Source organism: Lampetra fluviatilis, chromosome 3 (assembly GCF_964198595.1).
Source record: "Lampetra fluviatilis chromosome 3, kcLamFluv1.1, whole genome shotgun sequence".
Lineage (NCBI taxonomy): Eukaryota > Metazoa > Chordata > Hyperoartia > Petromyzontiformes > Petromyzontidae > Lampetra > Lampetra fluviatilis.
In genome coordinates this window covers 19,127,625-19,151,603 of record NC_136277.1, presented here as the reverse complement: position 1 = coordinate 19,151,603, position 23,979 = coordinate 19,127,625, and the positions used below count along the sequence as shown (strand labels likewise).

General features: G+C 43.1%; 1 protein-coding gene across 3 annotated transcripts in view; it reads right to left on the bottom strand.

The window, feature by feature from the left end:
* Positions 1 to 393: 393 nt before the first annotated feature.
* The window catches only part of LOC144953845 (synaptotagmin-11-like), a 31,521-nt gene continuing 7,935 nt past the window's right edge, over positions 394 to 23,979 (bottom strand). Inside the window, exons 2-5 of one of the 3 annotated variants that reach the window (XM_078884516.1) lie at positions 12,374 to 12,521; positions 7,552 to 8,438; positions 5,596 to 5,716; positions 394 to 3,180 (exon numbers count right to left, since the gene is read on the bottom strand). In XM_078884516.1, the coding sequence (XP_078740642.1) occupies positions 2,888 to 3,180; positions 5,596 to 5,716; positions 7,552 to 8,438; positions 12,374 to 12,407 (1,335 nt within the window). In that variant the 5' untranslated portion in view covers positions 12,408 to 12,521 and the 3' untranslated portion in view covers positions 394 to 2,887. Of the gene's footprint in view, positions 3,181 to 5,595; positions 5,717 to 7,551; positions 8,439 to 11,814; positions 11,959 to 12,373; positions 12,903 to 23,979 lie in introns of those variants that run through there. The other 2 variants (XM_078884510.1, XM_078884503.1) reach the window with 2 other exon arrangements.

Here is a 23,979-nt window from a genome sequence, read left to right as displayed (position 1 = left end):
CGTAAGAATTATTTTATGTTTTATTTTTATTATTTTATTTCCCTTCTACGTGACTTTACCGAAAGAACCAAGAAGATGAATCCCTGCAGTCACGAACGCTTTAAATCGAAAGTTGGCAATGTTTTGACCGAAGGTGGTTAATTTATTAATAGTTTTATAGAAAAAATAATGATGGGTAAAAAGGGTCAAAGATTTTTTTTTAAACAAAGATGAAAAAAAAAATCTCAAACACATTTGTTAACATTTATTTTTTAATGTATGCAGTAATTATATACAAATCAATAACGTAAGTAAAAAAGCACGTTTATATTTACATTTTGAATAGTTTAATGTACGGTAGGGTCTGTTAATCATATAGCATTCAAAACATGATCCGTGTAAACAGAATATATCACTATCCTGCACAGATGGCCAAAATACTGTGTATGGTATTAGGAGTAAGACAATAACTTTGCATAAAATAAAAATCACTGAATATAACAAGTGACTTCATGCTTAAGTCATTGTGATTTTGAATCCTCCCTCTCTTTAAAACACGAAATAACACAAGGTGTACACAACAGGAATGCCGTTCATGAATTCGTTTGCAGAACAGATTTAATGCAGTACGCACTGTATACAGCAAAGGTGCACATTTGTCCCCCAAGTGCACGAGACAATGTAAACATTCACAGCATTTTCTGAACAGGCACACGAGTGGCACAAGCAGGCAGGACACCAAAACGAAACAAAATAAATATATGCGTAAGTAAATTAATGTTTCAGTTGACACGACACGCCTTGATTCAGATGTGGGACAGAAGCTGTCACTCTGACAGGGTCTGCATGGTCCACATACATGGCGACCTGGCATATTGAACACTGTAATATGACCCGATGTGCTACATTATATATATACTGGTATATATATTGCGATATTACATTTGTGCGATCAATTATGAGCTGTCGTTTTCATGATGCCTACACACATGCACGCTCACGTTTCATATGAATATGTGTAATCTAGGACTAATGTATGTATGTGCATAATGAGTCATGTTTGTTTCAATGTATATAATAGGATTTTGGTTTTAGCCAGATGGTAGTTGCTATTCATTGTGTAGGCCAAAATTCCATTTCATTTTATATCCAGCTGTTGAAGGATTCATCTGATGTATTTGTATGCAGTGTATTCATATATTCTGAATGCTGTTAAGAAATATTATAGATTGTGGAAAATTCCACGTTTTCTATTGTGGATAATTATATTAACTTTAGTTTCGACTTCCCGCTAATGTCTAGAATTTGTGCAAAACGATACTTCTAAAAGGCAAAGGTATGGCCAAACGAAATGTGCAACAATCAATAAGGTGTGGGTAAGTGGAAGTCTTTGGGAGGTGAGGGTACTGCTCGTGTGCGAGTAATATTTTACTCCTGAAATAAAGTGCATCAAGCCATGCTTATAGTCTGAAGGGATTAATTTCCCCAGAGAATTCAAACGAAACTAAACAAATTAAACGTAAGTAAAAATGAAACAAAATATATATTATAAACTAAACTATTTTAATTTTAATAAGTAAGGCCGACTGAGCTCTATAGCTCTTTTTCAGAAGTCACCTGGCCACAAATGATAGCTCAACGAATTGTCTTGTCATGTGGAAATTTATAGTCGCCAAATACTCTAAACACATGTTTATAAATGTGGAGGGAAACACGGGAGGACCCGGACAAAAATCTACACGACCATGGGGAGAACATGCCAACTCCAAATATACAGGCGTCAGGGTCGGGATCGAACCCACAACCTCCTGTATACCAGGCGAGGCAGCTAACATCTCGTCACTGTGGCGACCCAATTAAATGACTATTATTATACTGTGCACTGTTTAAAATTGCATTCGTGTATTCTATCAAGTTTACTTTTCCCCAGGTTCATGTAAATCTTATAACGATTCAAAATTCTCTGATCGAATTGCCTTGTGCCAATTGATAGTTTAGCCACAGGTTATTTAAATTTTTTTTGCCACATTTACATTTTACAGTGGCTGCGAATATAAACACTTATTAAGTGACACATTCAAATAACACCTACAACAATAAATACATCAGGGGCATGAACATGTGATTTTATATGGTTAGGAGATGTTTCCAAAACAGATGCGAGTGGACCTTTACTTATCAGGTGACCAAGTGAAATGATTCATAACTTAGGCCCCCAATTTTATGAAAATGGCAAACGAGGTATACGAGGAATAAAAATAATACATGGTTATAATTCTTAAGCCGTGTAAAACAAGGCGATGTATTTCATAATCAGGGGGTATGAAACCAAACCCAATTCCAGATCCACTTGTAGTCTACTTCTGTGGATCAAAATGAGTTTGTTTCGTGATGTTATCAAATTATTTTTGTGCCAGAGACAATGATGCTCCACTATTTAGTCAAATATTTGTCCTTTTTAATGGTTTTGCAAAATGGCATATGTTTCAAGATGTGTGGAATATATCTACGTGTGAAATGTCAAATATTACATTTGTAAATAATGCAACGTCAATTTTCCAGGCCAGAAAATTTAGAGGATGTTTATGTTGCTTCTTAAGCTGAAATGTATAAAGGCATAATATTTTTAATGGACTGCTAAAACTATTGGAAGCTAAACTTTACTCATTGTTGATCCACAGTGATGTTCAGTAAAATACAAAAACACATCTAGTGTACCCAGTGGCCTAAAACCTGGTCTCCACGACCTTGTTTATATCTATAAAGTGGCACAAAAGTTTCCATTTCCAGCCCATTACATTTTCAAGCAACTCTCAATAATATATACATAGATATGCAAATAAAATTGAACAAATAAAACCGCTGCTACAGATTGTTGTGGTCTTCCGGAGGGCCCGGTTGTCGGCAGTCAGCACTCGCTCAGCGGGTGCCACTTGGCGATCTGGCGGCGTGGATTCTCACAAACCTCGCGCCAGTGCTCAGTGCCAGGCCCCAGGGCCAGCCTCCCAATCACCTCGTCCTTGGTGGTACGGTCAAAGTCCACCACTGTGAGCTCGACGGCCAGGTCAGAAAGGCCTTCCTCGGGCAGCTCAAACACAAACGACTCGTTGAAGACTGGGTTTAGCGTGCACTTCTTGACGTGCGTCTTCTTCTTGGCAAACCGTCGTTTCCCACTGTATATGTTCACCTTCACGTATGGGTCTACGGTGGGGGAATAACAGACACAAACATAACCTTCAACCCATGACTCTCCTGCAAAATTGAACAATGTAACCACGCTCACAGATGGGGCTTTTACAGCAGTGTACAAGGTGGCATTATCGCGCTGAACAGAGGGCTTCTTTACATTCATAGACGAGGGATTAAAAAAATGAATGTAGGAGCAGAGAAGTGGAAAAGTCAGATTCCTAGTGGAGCAGAAAAAAGGCTTAAGACCTGGAAAGAGGTGACATGAGGTGATGGTAACTGCATTTGATGAATGATGCAGAAGTGAGAGGAGTAGAATTAGTACGTGTGCTTACATGGTCATGAGCATGTCCTTGGTAATGAATAGTGAAGTCATTTGGGAGAGGTCAGTGGGTTCTATTATTTTTTTCCAAGCTCTACAAAACAACCGTTTCTATTGTCATTGAGTGTCTGGCCCCATTGAGGACCGATACTACTTGTTGTGCATGCTTTGCCTCCTGGTACACATAAACCTTATGTGAGCAACGTTTGCTGGTTTCAGGACAAAAAGATTTCATGCATATAATTCGCCTCCTGTATATTCCTTTGTTCAATGAAAGTTACTGACCCAACTATAGAAATGTAAAAGTTCTACCATTGGCTCAGAGTTGAAAGGTTGTACCACCGAGTGTTTGAGCAGGCGATCAATGCTTTCACTTTAATTTCCACTTTCACTATACTACACCTTATGTTGTGTTTTTCACTCATACAACTCTTCTAATTCCGATGCCAGTCGCTCTTCACACTAACGACCTCTTAACTTGACCTCTCTCCTCCTCATGCTCGTACTGTGTCTTTAGATATCATTGCATTTGTAGGCATTGTGCAAGATTTGTTTGGGAATATAAATCACTTTTTTAAATTACCAAAATACCAGTTTATGGTAAACTTAATGCAAAATTTTTGAAAACTCCGAGTCTATTAATTTTATGGATACAAATACTGTAAAATTAACACATTCTGAAGAAAAACCTCGACTTTCCTTAGCTTGGAAGTCTTGTTAAATACACTGTACAAGTTAGGGTAAACTCAAAATTATAAAAAAAAAGTTAGCATTGGGGATTTAGATTTCCAGATTTTATGTTCTCCAGTGTTTAGTGACAGTTTTCACAAAGACAACATTCACTACCTCCCCAAAAGACACATTTTTAAATACCATTCTCATTTAATGCAGCTATCATATGTTCCATTCCTTAAAAGATCTCCACTTTTAAGTACGGACTGTGCTGATCTCTACTGGTGGTCTTGAGCTAATGCCAACAATTCCATATTTCTCTCTTAGGAAACACCCATGCCGCATGGCACGCACCCGTTTAGTTCCAATAAAGCGTTACACTTTTGGGGATTGGTAATATTCACGAGTGGTAGTGCATTTCACACTCGTTACACAGGTTCCCAGTTCGAGTCCAGTGGCTGCCCTGGTTAATACCGTATATCTGGTATCTACTTCAGAGTGGATGTTAAAGATCCAGGGACATTATTCAAAAAGAGAGTAGACCATGTGTGCCGATATGAAGGGATATATCTTCTACATTTTACAAAGAACTCCCAAATGTATTGATGTTGGAATACCACGCGGCAACATTGTCCCCTACTGCCAGATTATACTGTCTATGAAACATAGCACCTTCATAATTGGCTTGCACTATAATAATGGCGCATATACCACATGTTGTTAAATAATTGTTGATGCTTATGTTATCTATGCATGCGGTACTAGGGAATGAGTCAACCTCGGACCAAGATTTAGACTTACAAACTGAGATATGTGGGGAGGGAAGGCGAGTGGGGGCATGGAATTACATATAGGATTTCTATATTGCATGTTCCCTTTACCCAGGAAAGCCTCGCTTAGTCTCAAGACTATTTCGCATGAGCAGCCTATACTGTTACGACGCTTGGCCAATTCGACTTTTTGTCTGGCATGTGGGAGAACACCGGAGTCCTCGGAGAAAACGAAACAAAAATATTGCATGATAATACTCAAAGCTCGGCACAAGAGAGATTTGTTAATCCATTATTTTACTGCCATCTCCTGGCCACCTCACATACGAAGCCTACCATGCCTGGTATTATTTGTGCTAACCAGGCTCAACTGTGCTTTTGAAGATCTAACAAGTGAAGGTGTGTTCAGTGTGGTTTGGTGATCTGATAATTTTGCACATAAAAGTCAGAGTTTCAAATGTTGAACGTGCTAATTTGAAAACTGCATTTTTGTTGTTGATTTAGCAGTCATGCACAGTTTATGTAAAAACACCAAACATTTTTTTTATTAAGAAAAAATCCTGTTCTTTGTCCGTTCAAAAAACCACAGCAATGTATTCACGCTATTATAATAAGGGTGTTGCCATTCGTCTGGTTGTGACTTTTTGGTGTTTTGAGCGGCCATACCTGAGAGACCGACGATGTCTGTTTTTGGAAGGTGCCTTGCCTTCAGCACAACCACAGTTAGTCTGCTCGCCGCTGGGTGATAACACAGCGAGACCAGGATCTCTCCGCGTCCCACCGATTTCTAAACAAGACGTAAACGTGCAACAAACGAAAAGCGATTACGATTGAGAAACGTCATCGTGATATAGAGACGGATGTCAATAACTCTAATAACTGGAGCATTTTAAAATCAAGAATATACTCCACATTGCTGTTTAGTGAATTTCACCAGCGACTATAATGCATCACGATTGATAACCAAGTCAAATGGCACAGAACAACTCCAAAATATGGGACTGTGACGCTATTTTCATTGCCTCTTCCGCGAGGCTCTTTTACTATATTGTGTTCCTTCATGATGTCATGTTGTCGATACAGTTGTTTTCTGTAAGAATTATAATATATGTATCCAGCAACAATTAATATTTCTACCTTTAGTACTCAGAGGTTGCCAAAGTAGATTTAACAAAAAAATAATATGTTTTGTGCAGCTATTGTTCCCAATATGTAACCTTTACGTAACTAATTTACTGTACAGGAACCATTAGCTTACAAATTTACTCTACTCGAAAACCAGATGCAATTGTATGTGGGTATCTGGAGTTCAAATCGAGGATCTTAGCTGCACCATGTCAGTATGCAGAAGTATAACACCGACTACATAATGTTACCTCCTATTGGACTAATTTAATAAAGTAACATTATACATCGTGACTGAATTCGGAATAAAAGCATGCATTATAACATATTTTATCCAATTTTGATCCTGAAATGCTGTGTTTTGGACACCATTAATCATTAAAGCAGCACACATTTAGTTAATGTCCCTGCTTTGTCTGTGCACACAACTCTATGATCATCATCATCCAGCTAAATGGTTTTTAGCTATTTATTAAATTGATTATGTTTTTGTTTTTACAAACGTGATAATGATCAATTACATTTATGAACATGGTACTGGATATAATCCAGGGTGAGCATCAGTGAAAGGGCTGTTAAGTGATAATTGAATGATAATAGAAAAGTCATGTTTATATATAAAGAAAATGTTGCAGCTAACGAGCACCCAATGCAATGTTGTTTGCATAGGAAAGGGCTTTAACCAACACTGAATATAAAATACCCGGTGATTAATATAAAGGTGGTGAAGTTGATGAAGATTGTGATAAAAATAAATTATGGGACTCATTAGTCGCATACAATGCATTAAATGTGTTTCAAGTGTGTTTGATGGAACACCTTATTTAAAAGCGTTTAACATTTTTAAGTACTCCATAATTGGCACTTTATTTTAAGGCCTTTCAGTCTTTTGTCAATGTATTATTATTATAAACGCGTCACTACACCAATAGTAATAGTTATTGGAAAGCATAAATACATTTATTATCATATACTGTTCTCCCTTAACTGAGCATGGTGATTTATGTGGGATTTATTTTTCACTCGAGTGTAAAACAGAGAAAATCATCCGTGCCATGGTAAGCTTCACATCGCAATTTTGGGCAGAAAGCGGGACCAGCTTGACTCATTTCATTTCTGTAATATGAACTGTGTAACAAAAAAGACTGCCTAACATATAAAGGGTAATATAAATGAATATATGAATATATTATAAATTAATATATTACTTTGAATATATAAGCACGTAACATTAAGAAAAAAACCAAGATCCTATTCATAAAATCGTCCAATTTATTGATTTTGTTCTGTATGATCTAATCCTCTAAAACAATATTTTAATTGTTTTAATGCTCAATCCTTATTTCAAAAAGTGTAGGCCATGTGCAAAGCTTTCTGCCGAGTTTAAATGCCAGGAAATGAATAAAGTTTTAAATCATGAGTATAACATCGTTTTGCCATATCCTATCAAAGATGTGAGTTACAGCTCTCCGCTCCTGTGAAAAACAATTACCTCACCTGTACATTTCTCTTTGTGATGTCTCGGCTCAAAAATACCTTGTCGGGACTCAAATCAATTCCAGCCAAGGGCACCATCACCTCACCAATAACGTCATCTCGGGAGAATCTATCAAAGCTCAGAACGAGAAAGTGCAGGACGAGACTCTGGAGCTGATTGTAGGCAATGCCATAGAAGGTAAACGTTTCGTCGAACATGGGATCCAGCGTTCTCCTGAGCACTCGTGTTTTGATCTTGTGCTTCTTATCAGGCAAGATGGTCATTTTCACGTATGGGTCAGAGCTGCCCGTCTGATCGTCCATTACGGGGAGACTGCGCGCCTCCCGAATTGTGACCACAAACGCTTGCTTTTGGAAATTGTACTCGACGGCAAAGAGGAGTGTGCCCAGGTGTACGTCTTCACTGTCAAGAGAGAACGGGGAAGGGCTCTTGCTCGACGACAAGTCTTCGGCGCCTCTACCGTCGCAGTCGGTGCGACTTGCGGGAGAGCTCTGCTCGCTGAACGAGCGACAGGATGGGTTTTGCGGCGAGCCCAGTTCGAGCCCGGGTGTGCTGCGGATTGTGTTTTGGTTGCCATCGGGGCTGGCCAGTGTGAGATTGCCGGACTGGGCTAGTGTTACATTTTGAACCATGACGGGTGGCTTTAGGCTCCTATTTTGGTTGTCCTTGAAGGGTTCCACCTCGTGTTTGTTCTCATAGCACTTCACTTCGCCAACTTCTTCAGAGTATACATTTATGCCCTTTAAAATGTGAGCAAGTTTAATGGGCGACGATTTGCTTGCTCTCCTGGTTTTACCCAGGCAACAGATCCACGCGTATGCCGAGGCTGAGAGTGTCACGACCAACAGCGTGACGCCAACGAGTGCCAGCACAATTGGTGACACGTCTGTAAAAGAAGGGGATGAGGCACATACATGACACACCAATATTAAGATACAGGTACCGATTTGTTTTTTTATCAAAATTATTTTCAAGTACAGTATTCCATCGGCTAATATTCAACCGGAATATTGATCGCTGGCCTCGGCAAGGTAAGGTAATTTACCCTTTTTTCTGGGTAAAATGGTAAAGGGTAAAGGTGTCGACATGCCAAGGGGTAAGGTAAAGGGTAGGGTAAAGGTAGCGCAAAGTATTACCCTGTAAACACCTTGTTTACCGCTCACTAAAAGCTCCTTGGCGCAGTCCGTGGCCTCTATTTCAAATTGGAATCATCGAGAGTATTCTAGATGAATAAAGCACTCTTCCTCGCATTTACCTGTTATAAACCTTGTTCATGTGTAGTAGTACCCCAGTAATTACCCATGTAATCGGGTAATTTGTATGGGGTAAGGGTAAAAGGTAGGGTAAAGGTAGGCTCGTTGATTTGAACTTTTACCTCACCTTGCCGAGGCCTATTGATCGCATTCTATAGCTCAGCAGTAGAGAGCTGATGCTTTGCTTGCGCGAGACCCCGTGTGCATTCTCTAGCAATGCCACTTTGTTACGTGGTGCGGCGGCACACATTGTAAGCCAACACTCGGGACACGGGGCTAGTCACGCTGAGATCAAGATATGTGGGTTACACAGTGACCACAATTCTCCATGGCAAGTAGGCAGTTGATCTGTTCGTATTTTTAGTTTCATCCCTCTATGCGAGTTTTCAGCAGGTGATAAAATATTCTACCACATATAAAATCGCTTAATAATTGAATGTATTGTTCGATATTGGTGGTGGCATAAGATTGTAATTTTGTTATCATTCACCACGTAAAAATAAAGCAAAATGTTAGTCCATTCACTTAGGTGCCTTCCACAGTTCAATGCATCGAAACGGTATTTTTTTAGCAAACTTTGTACAGCTTTAAAATGTCTTCATCTGTCTTCGTGTTCTTCATTGCAAGGCCCACGGGCCACTGGCGGCCCCTGGTGGCCTTTAGTGCGACCTCTGACTTGCGGCCCTCGATAATACACAACATGTGAAAACACCCAATCATGCTGTCAAACCCAATAGTTCCAATGATGTCTTATCGGCGAAAGTGGGTCCCCCCTCTGAAAATGAGTGAAGAACACCGATCTGTCTCATCAGCAGTGTAACTTGTTAAACAAATGCTGCACGGTTGTCTCACGTCATCGCCAAGTGCCCTCCGTAAACACCATGGGGCCTTACTCTTTGGTTCTTTCGGTAAAGTCGCGTAGGTAGAAAAATAAAACAAAATAAAAAATAATATATCACGACGTTTCGATCGCAACACAAGCGGTCGTCCTCAGGCGGAAAAATTTCAGCAGTTCCACTGCTGGATTTTTTTTCTAGCTACGTTAATTTACCAAAAGAACCAAAGAGTGTGGATTCCTCCAGTTACGAAAGCTTCAAATCAAGATTCAACCATGGGGCCTGTTTAGGGTTTATTCTGCTGTTGAGACTCGGGACGTTAAAACCTACTTAGCCAAATTCTCATGCAAACATTCGACCTGAACCTTCATTGGCTGCGTAACTAAAATGTTCATGCATTTTACGTGGTGAAAGAGACCACTTTGTGCTCATTCTTTTCATTGTCATACTCATAAGCCACCACAACAGCTTTACTGTAATAAATGATGTGCTATATTGCATTGCTGTACGGTGTTCAATGGGCCCCATAGCGTTCATGTTTTGCTTTTATATATACAATCAGGCTACCCATCATTGTTTAACAAGCCACATGCCGTTAATGAGACTGAAAACCAGCCCACGATTTGCTTGCTTAGGCAAATGCTATTAGAATTGTTAGCTTCTTGCAAGGCTGATGAGGGATTAAAATGTTTTTAAACTGGTAGAATAAACCACTCAAGATGCATGATAATGATCTATCCATGTCGATGTAGGAGTAATAAGAATATGTACAGTTGGACCCTCCTGAAACAGTCCTCAGACACAATGTTTTTGAGGGTGTGTTTGGTAAAATAGTATTTAGCCCAAAGTGATAAAAAAACACACACAGTAATAGCGTTCCAGTAAAATGTCTTATTGGAAAATGTTATTTAAATTACCACTAAGCATGAGCGTACACTTTAGAAAATAATGTTTTTATATTATACGCAATCATTGCACTGCATGTTACATAACAGATGCTAAATCTGTTGCATTTCGTGCAATGATGTACTCCCAGATGTCGTGGGCCCGATGGGTTGTGTAAGAATACTTTTTTTATTTGGAAAGATGGATATAATAATGAGCCGCAGAGTCAGCTTATCCATCTTATTCCGCCGTGAAGCCCTCTCGTGGCCAGCAGATCTCGACATTGACATTTCGCTACATTATACCATACGCAAGAGTAGAATATATATTATCAGCCGTATGGTCATGAATAGCACATTACTGTATTCGTGACCATACGATTGGTAACATGTTTTACTTGACACCAGGGGTAATGATTGCACAGTACATAATAGGGGGGAGATGCTTAATCTCGATTAGTCGATCATCACAGACGGAATTGTTCGAGCCTCTGCATTAGGTCGGCCTGCTAAGGCGTAGTGACATCACGCCGAGCACTCAATAAATCATCATTTCGCAGAATGTGGCATATCGTGAGAATACAACCTTTCTTTTTTTCCCCATTTTACATCCGACGCTGCCGCTATTTCTAGCAAGCAAGCTGTCCGATACACTATATCTCACGGGATACATAAAAAATGTAACGTACATGAAAGAAAAACTATTCCATTTAAGTAACGAAATTTGCAATCACTGGTTACAACATGCGTTTGTTATATAAACGTGTACTCATCTATCAGTTTTCTAGACGTCACTTTCATTGGACTTATAGTTGATACATAATACGAGTATATACATGCATTAATGGAGAAGACACGCACCATTGTCTGATACAGTATGCGAATGTATAGGCATTAATATTTAATTGCATTAAGGTTGTCATGAAATATTCAGACCGGTGTCCATCGCTCATTTTCCACCAGTGCACATGAATTATCCACGTCATTCAAATGCAATATTGTTTTCTCTCAAATTCAGGACAAAAAAAAACCACGAAGAGGCAGACAGTCCGTTTGAACGTAGTTTGTTGGCGACAGCGTCAAGAGTAAATTATACATGATGCGTTAACGCCGTGATATTTTACGAATGAAATTATTACACTAACACGGTACAGTGCCGCACTTGCCAAGACGGATACAAAACAACAACGTGGCCCTTCCTTCGCCCGTGATTTGCTGTGGAATCAAAGCGACACTTAGACACACACACACGCGCGCGTACGTCGACTGCACCCCGAGCGTATTCTGACCGTGGCGACGATACACGAAGCAGCGATCGATAACAGACGGAGCAGCGCACATCCGCTGTGCGCACGCTCGGTTATTGCTGATGGTGCACGGCTCCTGCCCACCGACGCTGCTCAGCAAATGTTTTTTTTTTATAGAAAACGCCCCTTACATGTTGCCAAATTTCAAATTACATTCTACAGTGTGTGTGTATGTTAGACGTACGTGCTTAGACATGAACATACGGCATGCTTTTCATTCATCGACATCATGTTGGCCATGATGATGATGATAATTATCAGCATCATTCATCAACGCTCATCAAAACAAACACTCATCAAGACAAACATCATCGTGATCATCGTCATCACCAGCATCATCATGACTACTACCATTATGACCACAAAAATCATCAGCATCTCGATCATCACCAAGACAATCATGACCAGCATCACCAAAATTGTCACAACCATCATGACCACCAAATTCATTACGATCTCAACCATCATCATCCTGACGATCATCATCTTGGTCGCGTGTGTGCATGTATGTGTATGTGTGAGTGTGTGCGACTTCGCTCACCGAGGCTGGACTTGGAGACGGACACCTCAAGCATGGTGCTGTCCGCACGGGGCTGGTGCTGATGCTGCTGCTGATGATGCTGATGCGCCTGTGTTTAGCTCGGTGAGGACGCGAGCGAGGGCAGGAGGAGCGCGTGTGTGGGCTGAGTCTGGTGTAAGAGGGAGAGACACCCAGAGTCTGTGCGAGAGGCAGAGACACCCAGAGTCTGTGCGAGAGGCAGAGACACCCAGAGTCTGTGGGAGAGGCAGATACACCCAGAGTCTGTGGGAGAGGCAGATACACCCAGAGTCTGGTGCGAGAGGGAGAGACACCCAGAGTCTGTGCGAGAGGCAGAGACACCCAGAGTCTGTGTGAGAGGCAGAGACACCCAGAGTCTGTGCGAGAGTGAGAGACACCCAGAGTCTGTGCGAGAGGGAGAACACCCAGAGTCTGTGCGAGCTGCAGAGACACCCAGAGTCTGTGTGAGAGGCAGAGACACCCAGAGTCTGTGCGAGAGTGAGAGACACCCAGAGTCTGTGCGAGAGGGAGAACACCCAGAGTCTGTGCGAGCTGCAGAGACACCCAGAGTCTGGTGTGAGAGGCAGAGACACGTAGAGTCTGTGTGAGAGGCAGAAACACCCAGAGTCTGGTGCGAGAGGGAGAGACACCCAGAGTCTGTGTGAGAGGCAGAGACACCCAGAGTCTGTGTGAGAGGGAGAGACACCCAGAGTCTGTGCGAGAGGCAGAGACACCCAGAGTCTGTGTGAGAGGGAGAGACACCCAGAGTCTGTGCGAGAGGCAGAGACACCCAGAGTCTGTGCGAGAGGCAGAGACACCCAGAGTCTGTGGGAGAGGGAGAGACACCCAGAGTCTGTGTGAGAGGGAGAGACACCGTGGGTCTGTGTGAGAAGCAGAGACACCGTGGGTCTGTGCGAGAGATTGCGTGGCGTGTGCGAGTCCCCTGCGTTGCCTCGACGAATAACCTCAATGAAAGTCGTCAACAGCCGCGTCTGCCTACGTACGGAATGACGTAAATAAGGCGTCGTGGGAGGGGAGTGGGTAGGTGGGTTAGGGGGATGCCGCTGGGGTGAGAGCGAGAGAGCGAGAGGGAAGAAGAAGAATCGCCGCCTTCAAGCGCCGATGGGTGGGGGGCGATGGAGTGGTGGTGGTGGGTGGGGGGCGATGTGGTGGTGGTGGGTGGGGGGCGATGGAGTGGGTGGTGGTGGGGGGCGATGGAGTGGTGGGTGGGGGGCGATGTGGTGGTGGTGGGTGGAAGCGATGGAGTGGGTGGTGGTGGGGGGCGATGGAGTGGTAGTGGGTGGGGGGCGATGGAGTGGTGGTGGTGGGTGGGGGGCGATGTGGTGGTGGTGGGTGTGGGGCGATGGAGTGGTGGTGGTGGGTGGAGGGCAATGTGGTGGTGGTGGGTGGGGAGCGATGGAGTGGGTGGTGGGTGGGGGGCGATGGAGTCATGGTGGTGGTGGGGGGCGATGGAGTGGTGGTGGTGGGTGGGGGGCGATGTGGTGGTGGTGGGTGGGGGGCAATGGAATGGGTGGTGGGGGGGGGCGATGGAGTGGTGGTGGGTGGGGGGCGATGGAGTGGTGGTGGTGGGTGGGGGGCGATGTGGTGGTGGTGGGTGTGGGGCGATGGAGTGGGTGGTGGGTGGGGGGCGATGGAGTCATGGTGGTGGTGGGGGGCGATGGAGTGGTGGTGGTGGTGGGTGGGGGGCGATGGAATGGTGGGTGGGGGGTGATGTGGTGGTGGTGGGTGGGGGGCGATGGAGTCGTGGTGGTGGTGGGGGGCGATGTAGTGGTGGTGGGTGGGGGGCGATGTGGTGGTGGTGGGTGGGTGGTGGTGGTCGTGGTGGGATGCAGGGGGTGGGGGTCGCTCATCCAGAAACGCGCCCACGCCTGTGGGTGCGGGTTGAGAAACACAGTGCGCACGTCTCTCCTATTTCGCATCAATTCCACGTGGATATGACGCGCTGCCTTGGGGTTATTAGTGGATGAAATTCTCCGCGGCCCGTGGTCGCGGTCATTACAGGGGTTGTTGGATGCGCACCGGACTTTGGCCACCTCTGGTCGGTGTGGGTCGACAGAAGGCGTGCGCGTGTCTCTGTGTGTGTTGGGGTGGCGTGGGTTGGAACGGTTCGCGCGCCGCGCTGCGAACCCGGGGACGATTATCCGAACCGGACCTGGGCCTCCCCTAGGTCGACTCAGCCTCGAATGAGTACCTGGTGCGGTGTGTGTAGTAAACATCACCGCTGGGGAGACAAAGGCGGCCGGGCGTGGTACTGGCCACCCACCCCCATCGCGTTCCGTGCCGACCTACATAGGTGCCCCCAACAGTCTGGTAAATCTGTACGCGGGATCGGTCTTTGTGGTGGCTCGGAACTGTTTTATATATTGTCACTCACCGGGTTCATGATCATCAGCTCTTGTCTATTCACTGCTGGATGAAGCCCCGCATCTCCACTTCTCAATCCGTCACCATCCCTCTCGGTCCTTCTCACTCCTGCTCACGAACTGATTGGTCTCACGGCTCCGTCTCCATGGGTATCGTGCTCTCGGACGCGTTCTCTCCATATTTCTTACCCCGGTGAACTGACTCCGCGGGTTTAAATGATGCGTTTTCTCAAAGAGTTGAGAATTACAACCCCGCGTCGTTTCAGTACTTTTTTATGTTTTGTTTCAAGCAATTGACCTGAACCGGTTTTATTTCCTTTTAATGTATAAACGGCTTGTGAGGCACACGCCAAACGGTATTGTTTCTAGATTTTAAGCTTTCGTGACTGCAAGGATTCATACTCTTAGGTTTTTGTTCGGTAAAGTCACGTAGGTAAAAATAAATAATAATAATAATAATAGAAATAATAATAGATATAAAATAATAAATCACGACGTTTCGGGCGCAACACAAGCGTGACTTTACCGAAAAAAACCTAAGAGTATGAAACGGTATTGTGTTTTGGGGCAACATCCCGAAATACATTGGCAGTGGAATGACTGATTGTCCATCCAAATAGAACCGTACATCATATTGAAATAGAAACCTCGGGCATATTTAGTGGCTGTATTATACACTGACGAGTTGTGCTAATGAGTGCAAATAGGCACTTTGGGGGTGAAAATTATGTTTCTGGTACTAATTAGTGTATTATCGCTAATGAGCACGAATCTTCGTGATTCAATACACACGTTTTATCCGCGAACGTTTGAACCCGACGAACCAGCTTCCATCGCCCATGGTGAACCCACTTCCATCACCCCGATTCAATTAGCTGAGCCGGTGATTCACTTCCTTGGTGAACACCTGCTGTTGCCTGATTAGCTTATTACATTTTAAAGCACTATCTATGATCACTACAGCCCACGTCATCAGGCCTCATGACATTTCAAATGGAATCGTGAACGAATAAAAATGTATGATGTCACTCACGTCATCCTCCCCCCTCCCCCTTAGTGACTGTGTCGAATATAAATCCAATTTGACAGCCAATCATAATTTGACAGCCTTATGATCCCAGGTGTTTTCCATTTGTCTAATACTGTGTTTTTTTGTTTCAATGAGCTCCCTTCCTGAATCACATCTACAAACATTTTTAATTTCAAGCACGCATTCAAAAGCAGGATTCGAGCTGGTTTGGAAAAACGTTAAATAACAGAAACAATGATGCTCATCGGTTTTATCTCAGTATTAAACACCACATTTTGAGGATTAGTTTTGAAGGGGGAATAGATGCAGAGGAGAGAGGAAATGATTGAATTTCAATGAACAAATGGAGATGTTTCCATCTGGTCATATGAGGAAATGAATGTTGTTAAGTGGCAGTTGGATATCTGGATGCAAGGTAGAGGAGAATGATTATTGCGTATCGATATGTTTGGAGGTGGCTACTGTGTTGGAGTAGGGTCACTGTAGAGATGGCTTTGGACCACTGCATAGTTCACTGAGGAAAATCGTTGCAAGAGTTTCCAAACATTACGGTTGGACGTCATTATTGATCGTTTATAACATACAACTAAAGACGTTTCGAATGTTCCAGAAGTCATTGTTTTTTAGACTTTCCTAAGACACAGTCATCAAAATGCCTTCCCATGCACCTACGACTGCTGTTATCGAAATAGGCTGAGCATTGTGCATTAACAACTTAAATGTTTGAATCTAGTTCTGAGCGTACGGCATTAACACCAGATCATACCTTTATTTTAAGTACTGTACCTGAATCTTGCAAACTGAGACTCAAGCATGAACAGTGAAGAAAATATCCCACTGACATGAGTGGGCACTCAGAGACAGGTACCACGTGGAAGAGAGTAATGATAATCCAAGTATGTATGTTGAACTTCTTTCGCACCATACATAGCCAACTGTGCTAATCGGAGGCGAGGGGCCTTTAAAGGCACAAATAGGCGACGTTTGGTGACGATGTATAAGTAGACTGTAAAATTGTCCAATAGCTACGAATTATGGTGGGTGATGTTGACAGTGATTATAAAAATGGTAAATATTATAATTAATGACCACCATGATGATGTTGACAATGATGATTAAGATGAGTGTGGTGATCGTCTCCATTTTCTCCAGTCTTGGCTTCTGCCACTGAAGGGAGGTTTATGTACAGTACCACTGTTCCTGCCCCAGTATCTGGCATAGCCACAATTAATTCAGCAAATAGATTTCAGAAAAGACTGGGTATTTCTGCACCGCTGGATGAAAACTGCTCTTATCTGTGAATTTGCTCATCGATGTAGACCCCTTGCCATAATTTTTTTTTTTACAATAACAGTTACCTTAATAAAAATGTTCTAATGAAAAATGTTCACAACAGCTAGAACACATTCCTGCTGAGGGAGCTGGTAGGAACGTTGGGCTGCTCGGTCAATGGCCAGGGTCAACGGCGGCGTGGTGTATTCCGCAAATATGGCCGACTGTGAGGGCGGGCACAAGCCGGCGTGAGTAGGTTAAACGTTGAGTTTTATAAGGGCACCACGGGGTGACCAGCCCCTCCCCACCCAGCCCCACCCAGCCCCTCCCCACCCTCCCCTCTCCACCCAGCCCCAACCCTCCCATTTTTGGATGCACGACGGACGGACGGACACAATAATCCCCTGTGGGCTGGTGGAACCAGGTAGTTCCTACCAGTAAAACTGTCCTACAAATATAGACGCAAAGTGGATATTATAATTTTGATTTGAAGCTTTCATGACTGCAGGAATCCATACTTTTTGGTTCTTTCGATGAAGTCACGTAGGTAGAAATTAAAATTGTATTTATGTCCAGTAAAATTCTATTTTATACCTACATGTATATTATAAGTGAAACTCTAACACTGCAACGTAAACTTGCCCACCCTGGTCCTGTCCGCCATGCAGAATACAAGCACCAATGTTCCACACGTGGCACAATCCATTCGCATTTCAATACTTGCATGTATCGTTTCTGACACTCCTTTGCAAACAAGCCATCACAGTGTGATAGAAAGATGGTTTCCACTGCTACATGAATTGTGGTGCGCAGCGTGCGTGATTGTTATTTATGCGCCTTTGCATGTGTTGCAATGGTTATTTTCATAGGGGCCGTCCATGAATGACGTCACGCGATTTTGGACGATTTTACCCCCCCCCCCCCTTAGTCACACGGCGTCACAAAAAGTCAGACCCCCCCCTCAAATATGACCTCGCAAAGCTCTGCCCCTCCCTCCCACAAAAATAAAACATGCTTCAAATCGCTTTAAGCTATTGTCATTGTAGTGCGTATTTAATGTGGCGCTGCACTCTGATGTTGTAGGAGAAAACATTTATTAAAAAAGTCTATTTAATTAAGTAGAACGTGTTGTCTATATTAATTTAAAGTTGCGCATTTTGATGTGACGTCACATTTCTAAACCCCCCCCCCCTCGTCACACATCGTCACAAATGTCTGACCCCCCCCCCCCCAGGTACGTGACGTCATTTATGGACGGCCCCATATGCTAAGAACCAGATTCAAACATTAAGGTTGGTAATGCCCAACGCTCAGCCTTTTTAATAGCACTGGCTGGGTCACGTCGCCCGCATGTCCGGCCACCGCATGCCCAAGCAACTTCTGTTGGGTTGAATCGATGGAGCTAAATTGGCGCGGCTCGGGCTCGAGAAGAGACGGACCGATGTGGTCCAGAAGGATGTGGAGCTGCTTGGACTTGCCAATGACTGGTACCAGAAGTGTCAGGACCGACCTCTGTGAAGGAGGTTCGTGTTGGACGCTGATGGGGAGTTGGAGGCAGCCGCCCTCCAGCAACAAAGGAGGGCAGAGGAGCGACGCTCACAACAACGAGCAGAGCGCCGGGCGTCTAAAACGCAGAAAGTTGGCACAGTGGAGAATACAATTGGTGCATCTGCCCCCTCAGTCTGTCAGCCCATGGCACCTGGGTCGATGTTGGAACTTCCTGCCAGCGGACCTTTTGACACTTCACGTGGCCTCAAAGTGCACCTAGCATGGCACAAGCGCTGTGGTGACATCACCGCCACTTAGTGGTCAACAGCGCACTTTTCTATTCCAGTTCACATAATTGACAGTGATTTATCAATTGTGGTTGACGGATAATCCTCCTTGACACTGATACACTCCCTGTGCTTTCCATGGCAATGGCTTTGTTGCTGCTGCTGTCGTTAGTAAGGTTGTGCGACAGCCCGCCATGCAGTACACACACATGCGAGATCCTTAGACTCTTTAAAAAAAATGTAGTTTCATAAAATGTACTGTAGTTGTGTTATACTTGTGTTAAACTGTGAGTTCACGAGTGATAACCATATTTTTAAAAATTACTGCAGGTTAAAGGGGCCCTTACAAGAAACGGAGGAGAGAAAATACACAGGCTGCCCTCTGTTGGATAGTTTTATGCCACAAATGAATAAATACATGTCACTGACAAAAACAATTTAGATCGAATTAACACTACCCCATGCCTTCATTTTGGCCGAACAAACTGTCTAGGTTTAAATTGACAAATAATTACTCCTGTTTAGGGAGAAAACATTTTTTTCATGTATTGCATTCATTAAGCTCATTTTAAAATGCATTAAACCTTCGATGATCACGAAGGGTTCTTATTTAAACAACACTTAAAGGTTATTCCAAATGCTGTATAAGGAGCAGAACAGTGGCCTGTCACTTACAACGACTAAACCTCTCTCATCTCTCCGTTGATCGATTGTCCCACTCTGTGCACCGTCTGTAGACCCATGTCTAAAATCACATACAGTATTTAGAACTCCCACAGAAAAACATGCGATTTACAGTTCACGGGTTCAGGCTAGGTCATGGCGAAATAAATCGCAGTTGTATTTGAAATGTAACCTTTTTTTTTCAAACCAAGTTTCACCACTGGTTCAGGACCACATATGGTGATGAGCACCACCCCATGACCGTGGAAAAACGCTTTCACTTTGCCCTACATTACAACTGTGGACTCTTTCACAATTATTACCAAAATTATTGGCAGCCGTGGACAATCCACTGCTGAATGGTATTTGTTGAACTTCTTTCGTACCGTACGCAGCCAACCGTGATTATTTGGAGGTGCGGATGAACGCTTTTTCAAGTCTCCACCACCTCCCCCCTCGGTCCTGCAAAGTAACGATCCACCCAGCTCCTTTGCACGGACAGATGTCATCGCTCCATCTCCTTGGCTAATGTCCTCTGCGATGTGTCCCATCCCTTGACTGCCACTCCATCGTTATTCTTGACTATCAGCCGTCACCCCTTCTCGTGACATGGCATGCCCGATGATTGCATAATAAAAAAAAAATGAGTGTTTTAATTACATGTTTTACTACCACCACCACCACCACCACACTGTCAGCTCATCTCCGGAGAGCAAGCGGCTCCAATTGCGGAACGCACAATCGCAAGTTGGCAACGTCAGTAGCTTTCTAAGGTGAGACTTCGAGGAGCGGTGAGACACTTACATCAGGATCAGAAGAACCACGGGCAATTTGGCGATGCCCGAAACACCTTCGTATGAAGGTGTCGGCTGCCTCAACCACGACCAGAACACGAACTGCAGCAAAGAGCTGACGATGCCTCACGTATCTTGCTCCAGTGGCGTTTGTGCGAGGAGCCGTACACAGATTATGGTTTAAGTAGCGTCTGTTCTCCGATAACGCTTGTTTCCCTAATGCGAATTGGATATAACGGGGTGAATGTATGAGGCAAACGTTTTTTATAACGCGAATGCCGATAGGATATCACGCAATTCAATGACCATAAGTCCGTGGCGGCGAGGAGGAATGAGCGATTGTTACGGCATCATCACGCAATGCGGGATACTGCTGGATGCTTCTAGATGCTACCCACGCGCTTCCAGTCTTTGTTCAGCCTGTGTGTTATCGCGGACTGTCCTTTTACCCTATATTATATGCTATTTATTATAACGAGATGTTTCCATAACGCGGTGTTCTTCAGGAACGCAACTCCCGCGTTATAGGAGGACAGACTGTATAGTACGATTACTGACGATGTGCGGCATGTGTGATGAATGGTCATCATCGATCTAAGTTGGTGTGATGCACACGAAATGAATTAATTGTATTTTCTCTGAATGGGCTCACAATGAGCGTGCAATGCATATGGGGATTATTCAATGGAGGAAATTCACAATAATGATACTTGACAGCCCGGTGTCAATCAACTTCTGGATGTAGGTCTCCCCATGCTGTGTCAGCTGCAGGTGTCGTTCTCACATTATTCATGCTGATCGATGGCGGAGTCTAGGATTAGGTTCCGATGCCACTCGCCGCCGATGTTAGACATGACCACAAATCAAATGGAGGTCGCTGGCTTCACGGTCTACAATCGTTGTTCCACAGACGTTGGCCTACGACCAGTGCACGGAGTGATTGATGGTGGTGTGGCGCTCGCCTGTCATCCAGCATTGTGGAGGAAAAGGTTGGTGGGCCGCACAGATGCTGGGCAACGCCCTTTCCGTGTGCGTCAAGGTGCTATACCGCGGTTCGCCAGGAGAATGCAGTACAGCAAAAAATGTGAACTCTACCTGTTCTGTCTGTAATGGGATAGAGTGTTTCCCCCTCGCTGTGTGTGGGTTCTCTCTGGGTGCTCTGTTTTTTTTTTCTCCCACATGTAAACATTCATTCATTGGCCGATCACATCTTACTATATATAGAGGGCTGCAGAACGTATTATTAGTGCCGGCTCACTGAGTGGCTGCCTAGCTGCTTGTGTGTGTGGTTCCCCATGCCTCTGTGTCGTGATCTCTGTCTCCGAGAGTCAGTGAACACGTTATAAGTCGCAATTATTATTAGGAGTAGTGTTTTGATGTTTTTATTTACAGGCCAAATGGTAAACTCTTTTATTAGAGAAACCATCACTTAAATTGACAAAAAGCTAAACACATTCGTCAATAATAGTGCCTTGAAAGAATACATTTATACTAGGCAACGTTTTGGATAATGGCCTTTCTCGTAGTAAATAATAAAATGGATAGTGTTGTTTGTCTAGAAGCCGATAGTGGTGAATGGACAATTGTTTATTGGTGTTACATGCTATTAATTGTTGGTATAACAAATGTAAATACACACTGTGTATTTCCTAGCTGAATGTGTTTGTCAATATAAAAATGGGCATTTTGCAACTTTCATTGGTCTTCATTTTGTCGTAAAAATAAAATATATGTAAATGTATTCTTCCATTTGCGGTATTAATTTATCCAGCATATGGCAGCAGTGCCTTTTTTGTTACATCCACCATTCAAAGCCATTGTGTTGCTATAAGCTGAGAAAGACAAAATACAACATGTATTTAGGATGTTAAAGATGACTTGGAAAAACTCAAGGGTATTCTATTTTTGTATCGCAGCATCAGCACCCATTCCTAGCCATGCTGCGTTTCCCACTTGTTAACAATTGCACTTATTTGTACTGAAGAACACTGTACTGAAAATGTGCGATGAATGGCCTGTGTATGTAATATGAACATAACTTTAAGTGTTTGAAGTCTATGGGCATTAAATCACCAGGCGGAGTGCCCCTTTGTGGCTCATATATTGTAAGCATGATGGGTGAGTGCATTAGATGTTATAGCCTAAAAGCTACTCCCCTTGTTTAATCAGCAGGTCTAGTGCTGTACCTAATTTACAATGCACTTATATTTACACAGTGAATGCATAATTCCATTACTTAATAATGAGAATACTGGTAGCCATTGGCATCAACTGGAAATTAATTCTAGATTCTAGATTTGAAAAAACCTAAGAGTATCAACTGGAAAATCATTGCCTCAGTGTTTCCATCATAATCCCTTTTACACGCCTGCATTCGAAATTAAAATAAACTGGGCTCACAGACGTTTTGGTGATGTTATTGGATGGAAGCAGGAAGCCTATTTGCATGAAACAAAAACAAATTTCTAGTACTTAAGCAATCAGCAGACATAAAAGATATTCTTCAGAAAACGATGTTAATTAATTCATAACACGTTGTGCAATGATCCATGTGGCACACCACACTAAAGAATCTTAAACAGTGGTAATGGGCTATATTTAACTCAAACCAACATAGATCACTCGAAAAAGTAAAGTGGAAAAGCAATAGCCTCGTATGCATAGGTGGCAAATATTTGACATTGCTTTCTGACTGCAAGCTCACGTAAGAGCACCTCAAAACATATTCATTGAAATGAAATTGTCATTGTCACTAGCAATATGGCGTTTTAGCCTGTTCTTCATTTTCAGGACAATATGTTATGCAAATATAACTTGTGTAGAGTATCTGCTAGCCCTTTGTAAGGTATCTGAAACCTTGCGCAGGTTTACTCATCCGATGCCTGCGATATTGATTACACATTGCAGAAGTCACTTGTGGTGACGCCTTTACAAATATGGCCAATGTGGCAGAAAATCGCTTGCTGTGGTTAACCATTATATTGCAGAACTAACCTTTGCTTTCTGTTTTAGAGTTTTCACGACTATGCAAAACATTATTTGCCCATTGCGAAAGCTGTGCATATTACGGGACGAAATTATAACGAACCAAATCTGTTCACTATTTAATACACTGCTGCATAATTAAACAATCGGTCCAAAGACCTCATGGGACCTCCTTCGCCAGTGTCAAAATATAAGAAGAGGTTTTTCCTTTTTTTCTGGCAACAAAACAGGTGTTAAGATGTTAAAACACCAAACGGAAACCTTTTGCAATGAATCGTGTCTGCATTAATCACAGATACTTGTGGTGAAAATACAAAAAAAAACATGCTCTGACAGTTTCGATTTAAAGCTTTCGTGACTGCAGGGATTCATATTCTTGGTTCTTTCGGTAAAGTCACGTAGAAGGGAAATCATAAAATAATATTGTTTAATTTCTATTATTTTATTATTTACCTTCTACGTGACTTTACCGAAAGAACCAAGAATATGCTCTAACAGTAGATGAATTACCTTTGAAACTGATAAGTCCACACCGAAGTTTCAAAATTGGCAGCGATAAACCCAGAATGAACTGACAGGAGGAACTGTCAGTTCATTCTGGGTTTACTACAACGGCTCAGTTTATATATATTATACATTTCCCTGCTCCTTGTAGCAGAATTAACTTGCCGTGACTCATCCCGCCGGAGTCATCGGCTCTGTAGAC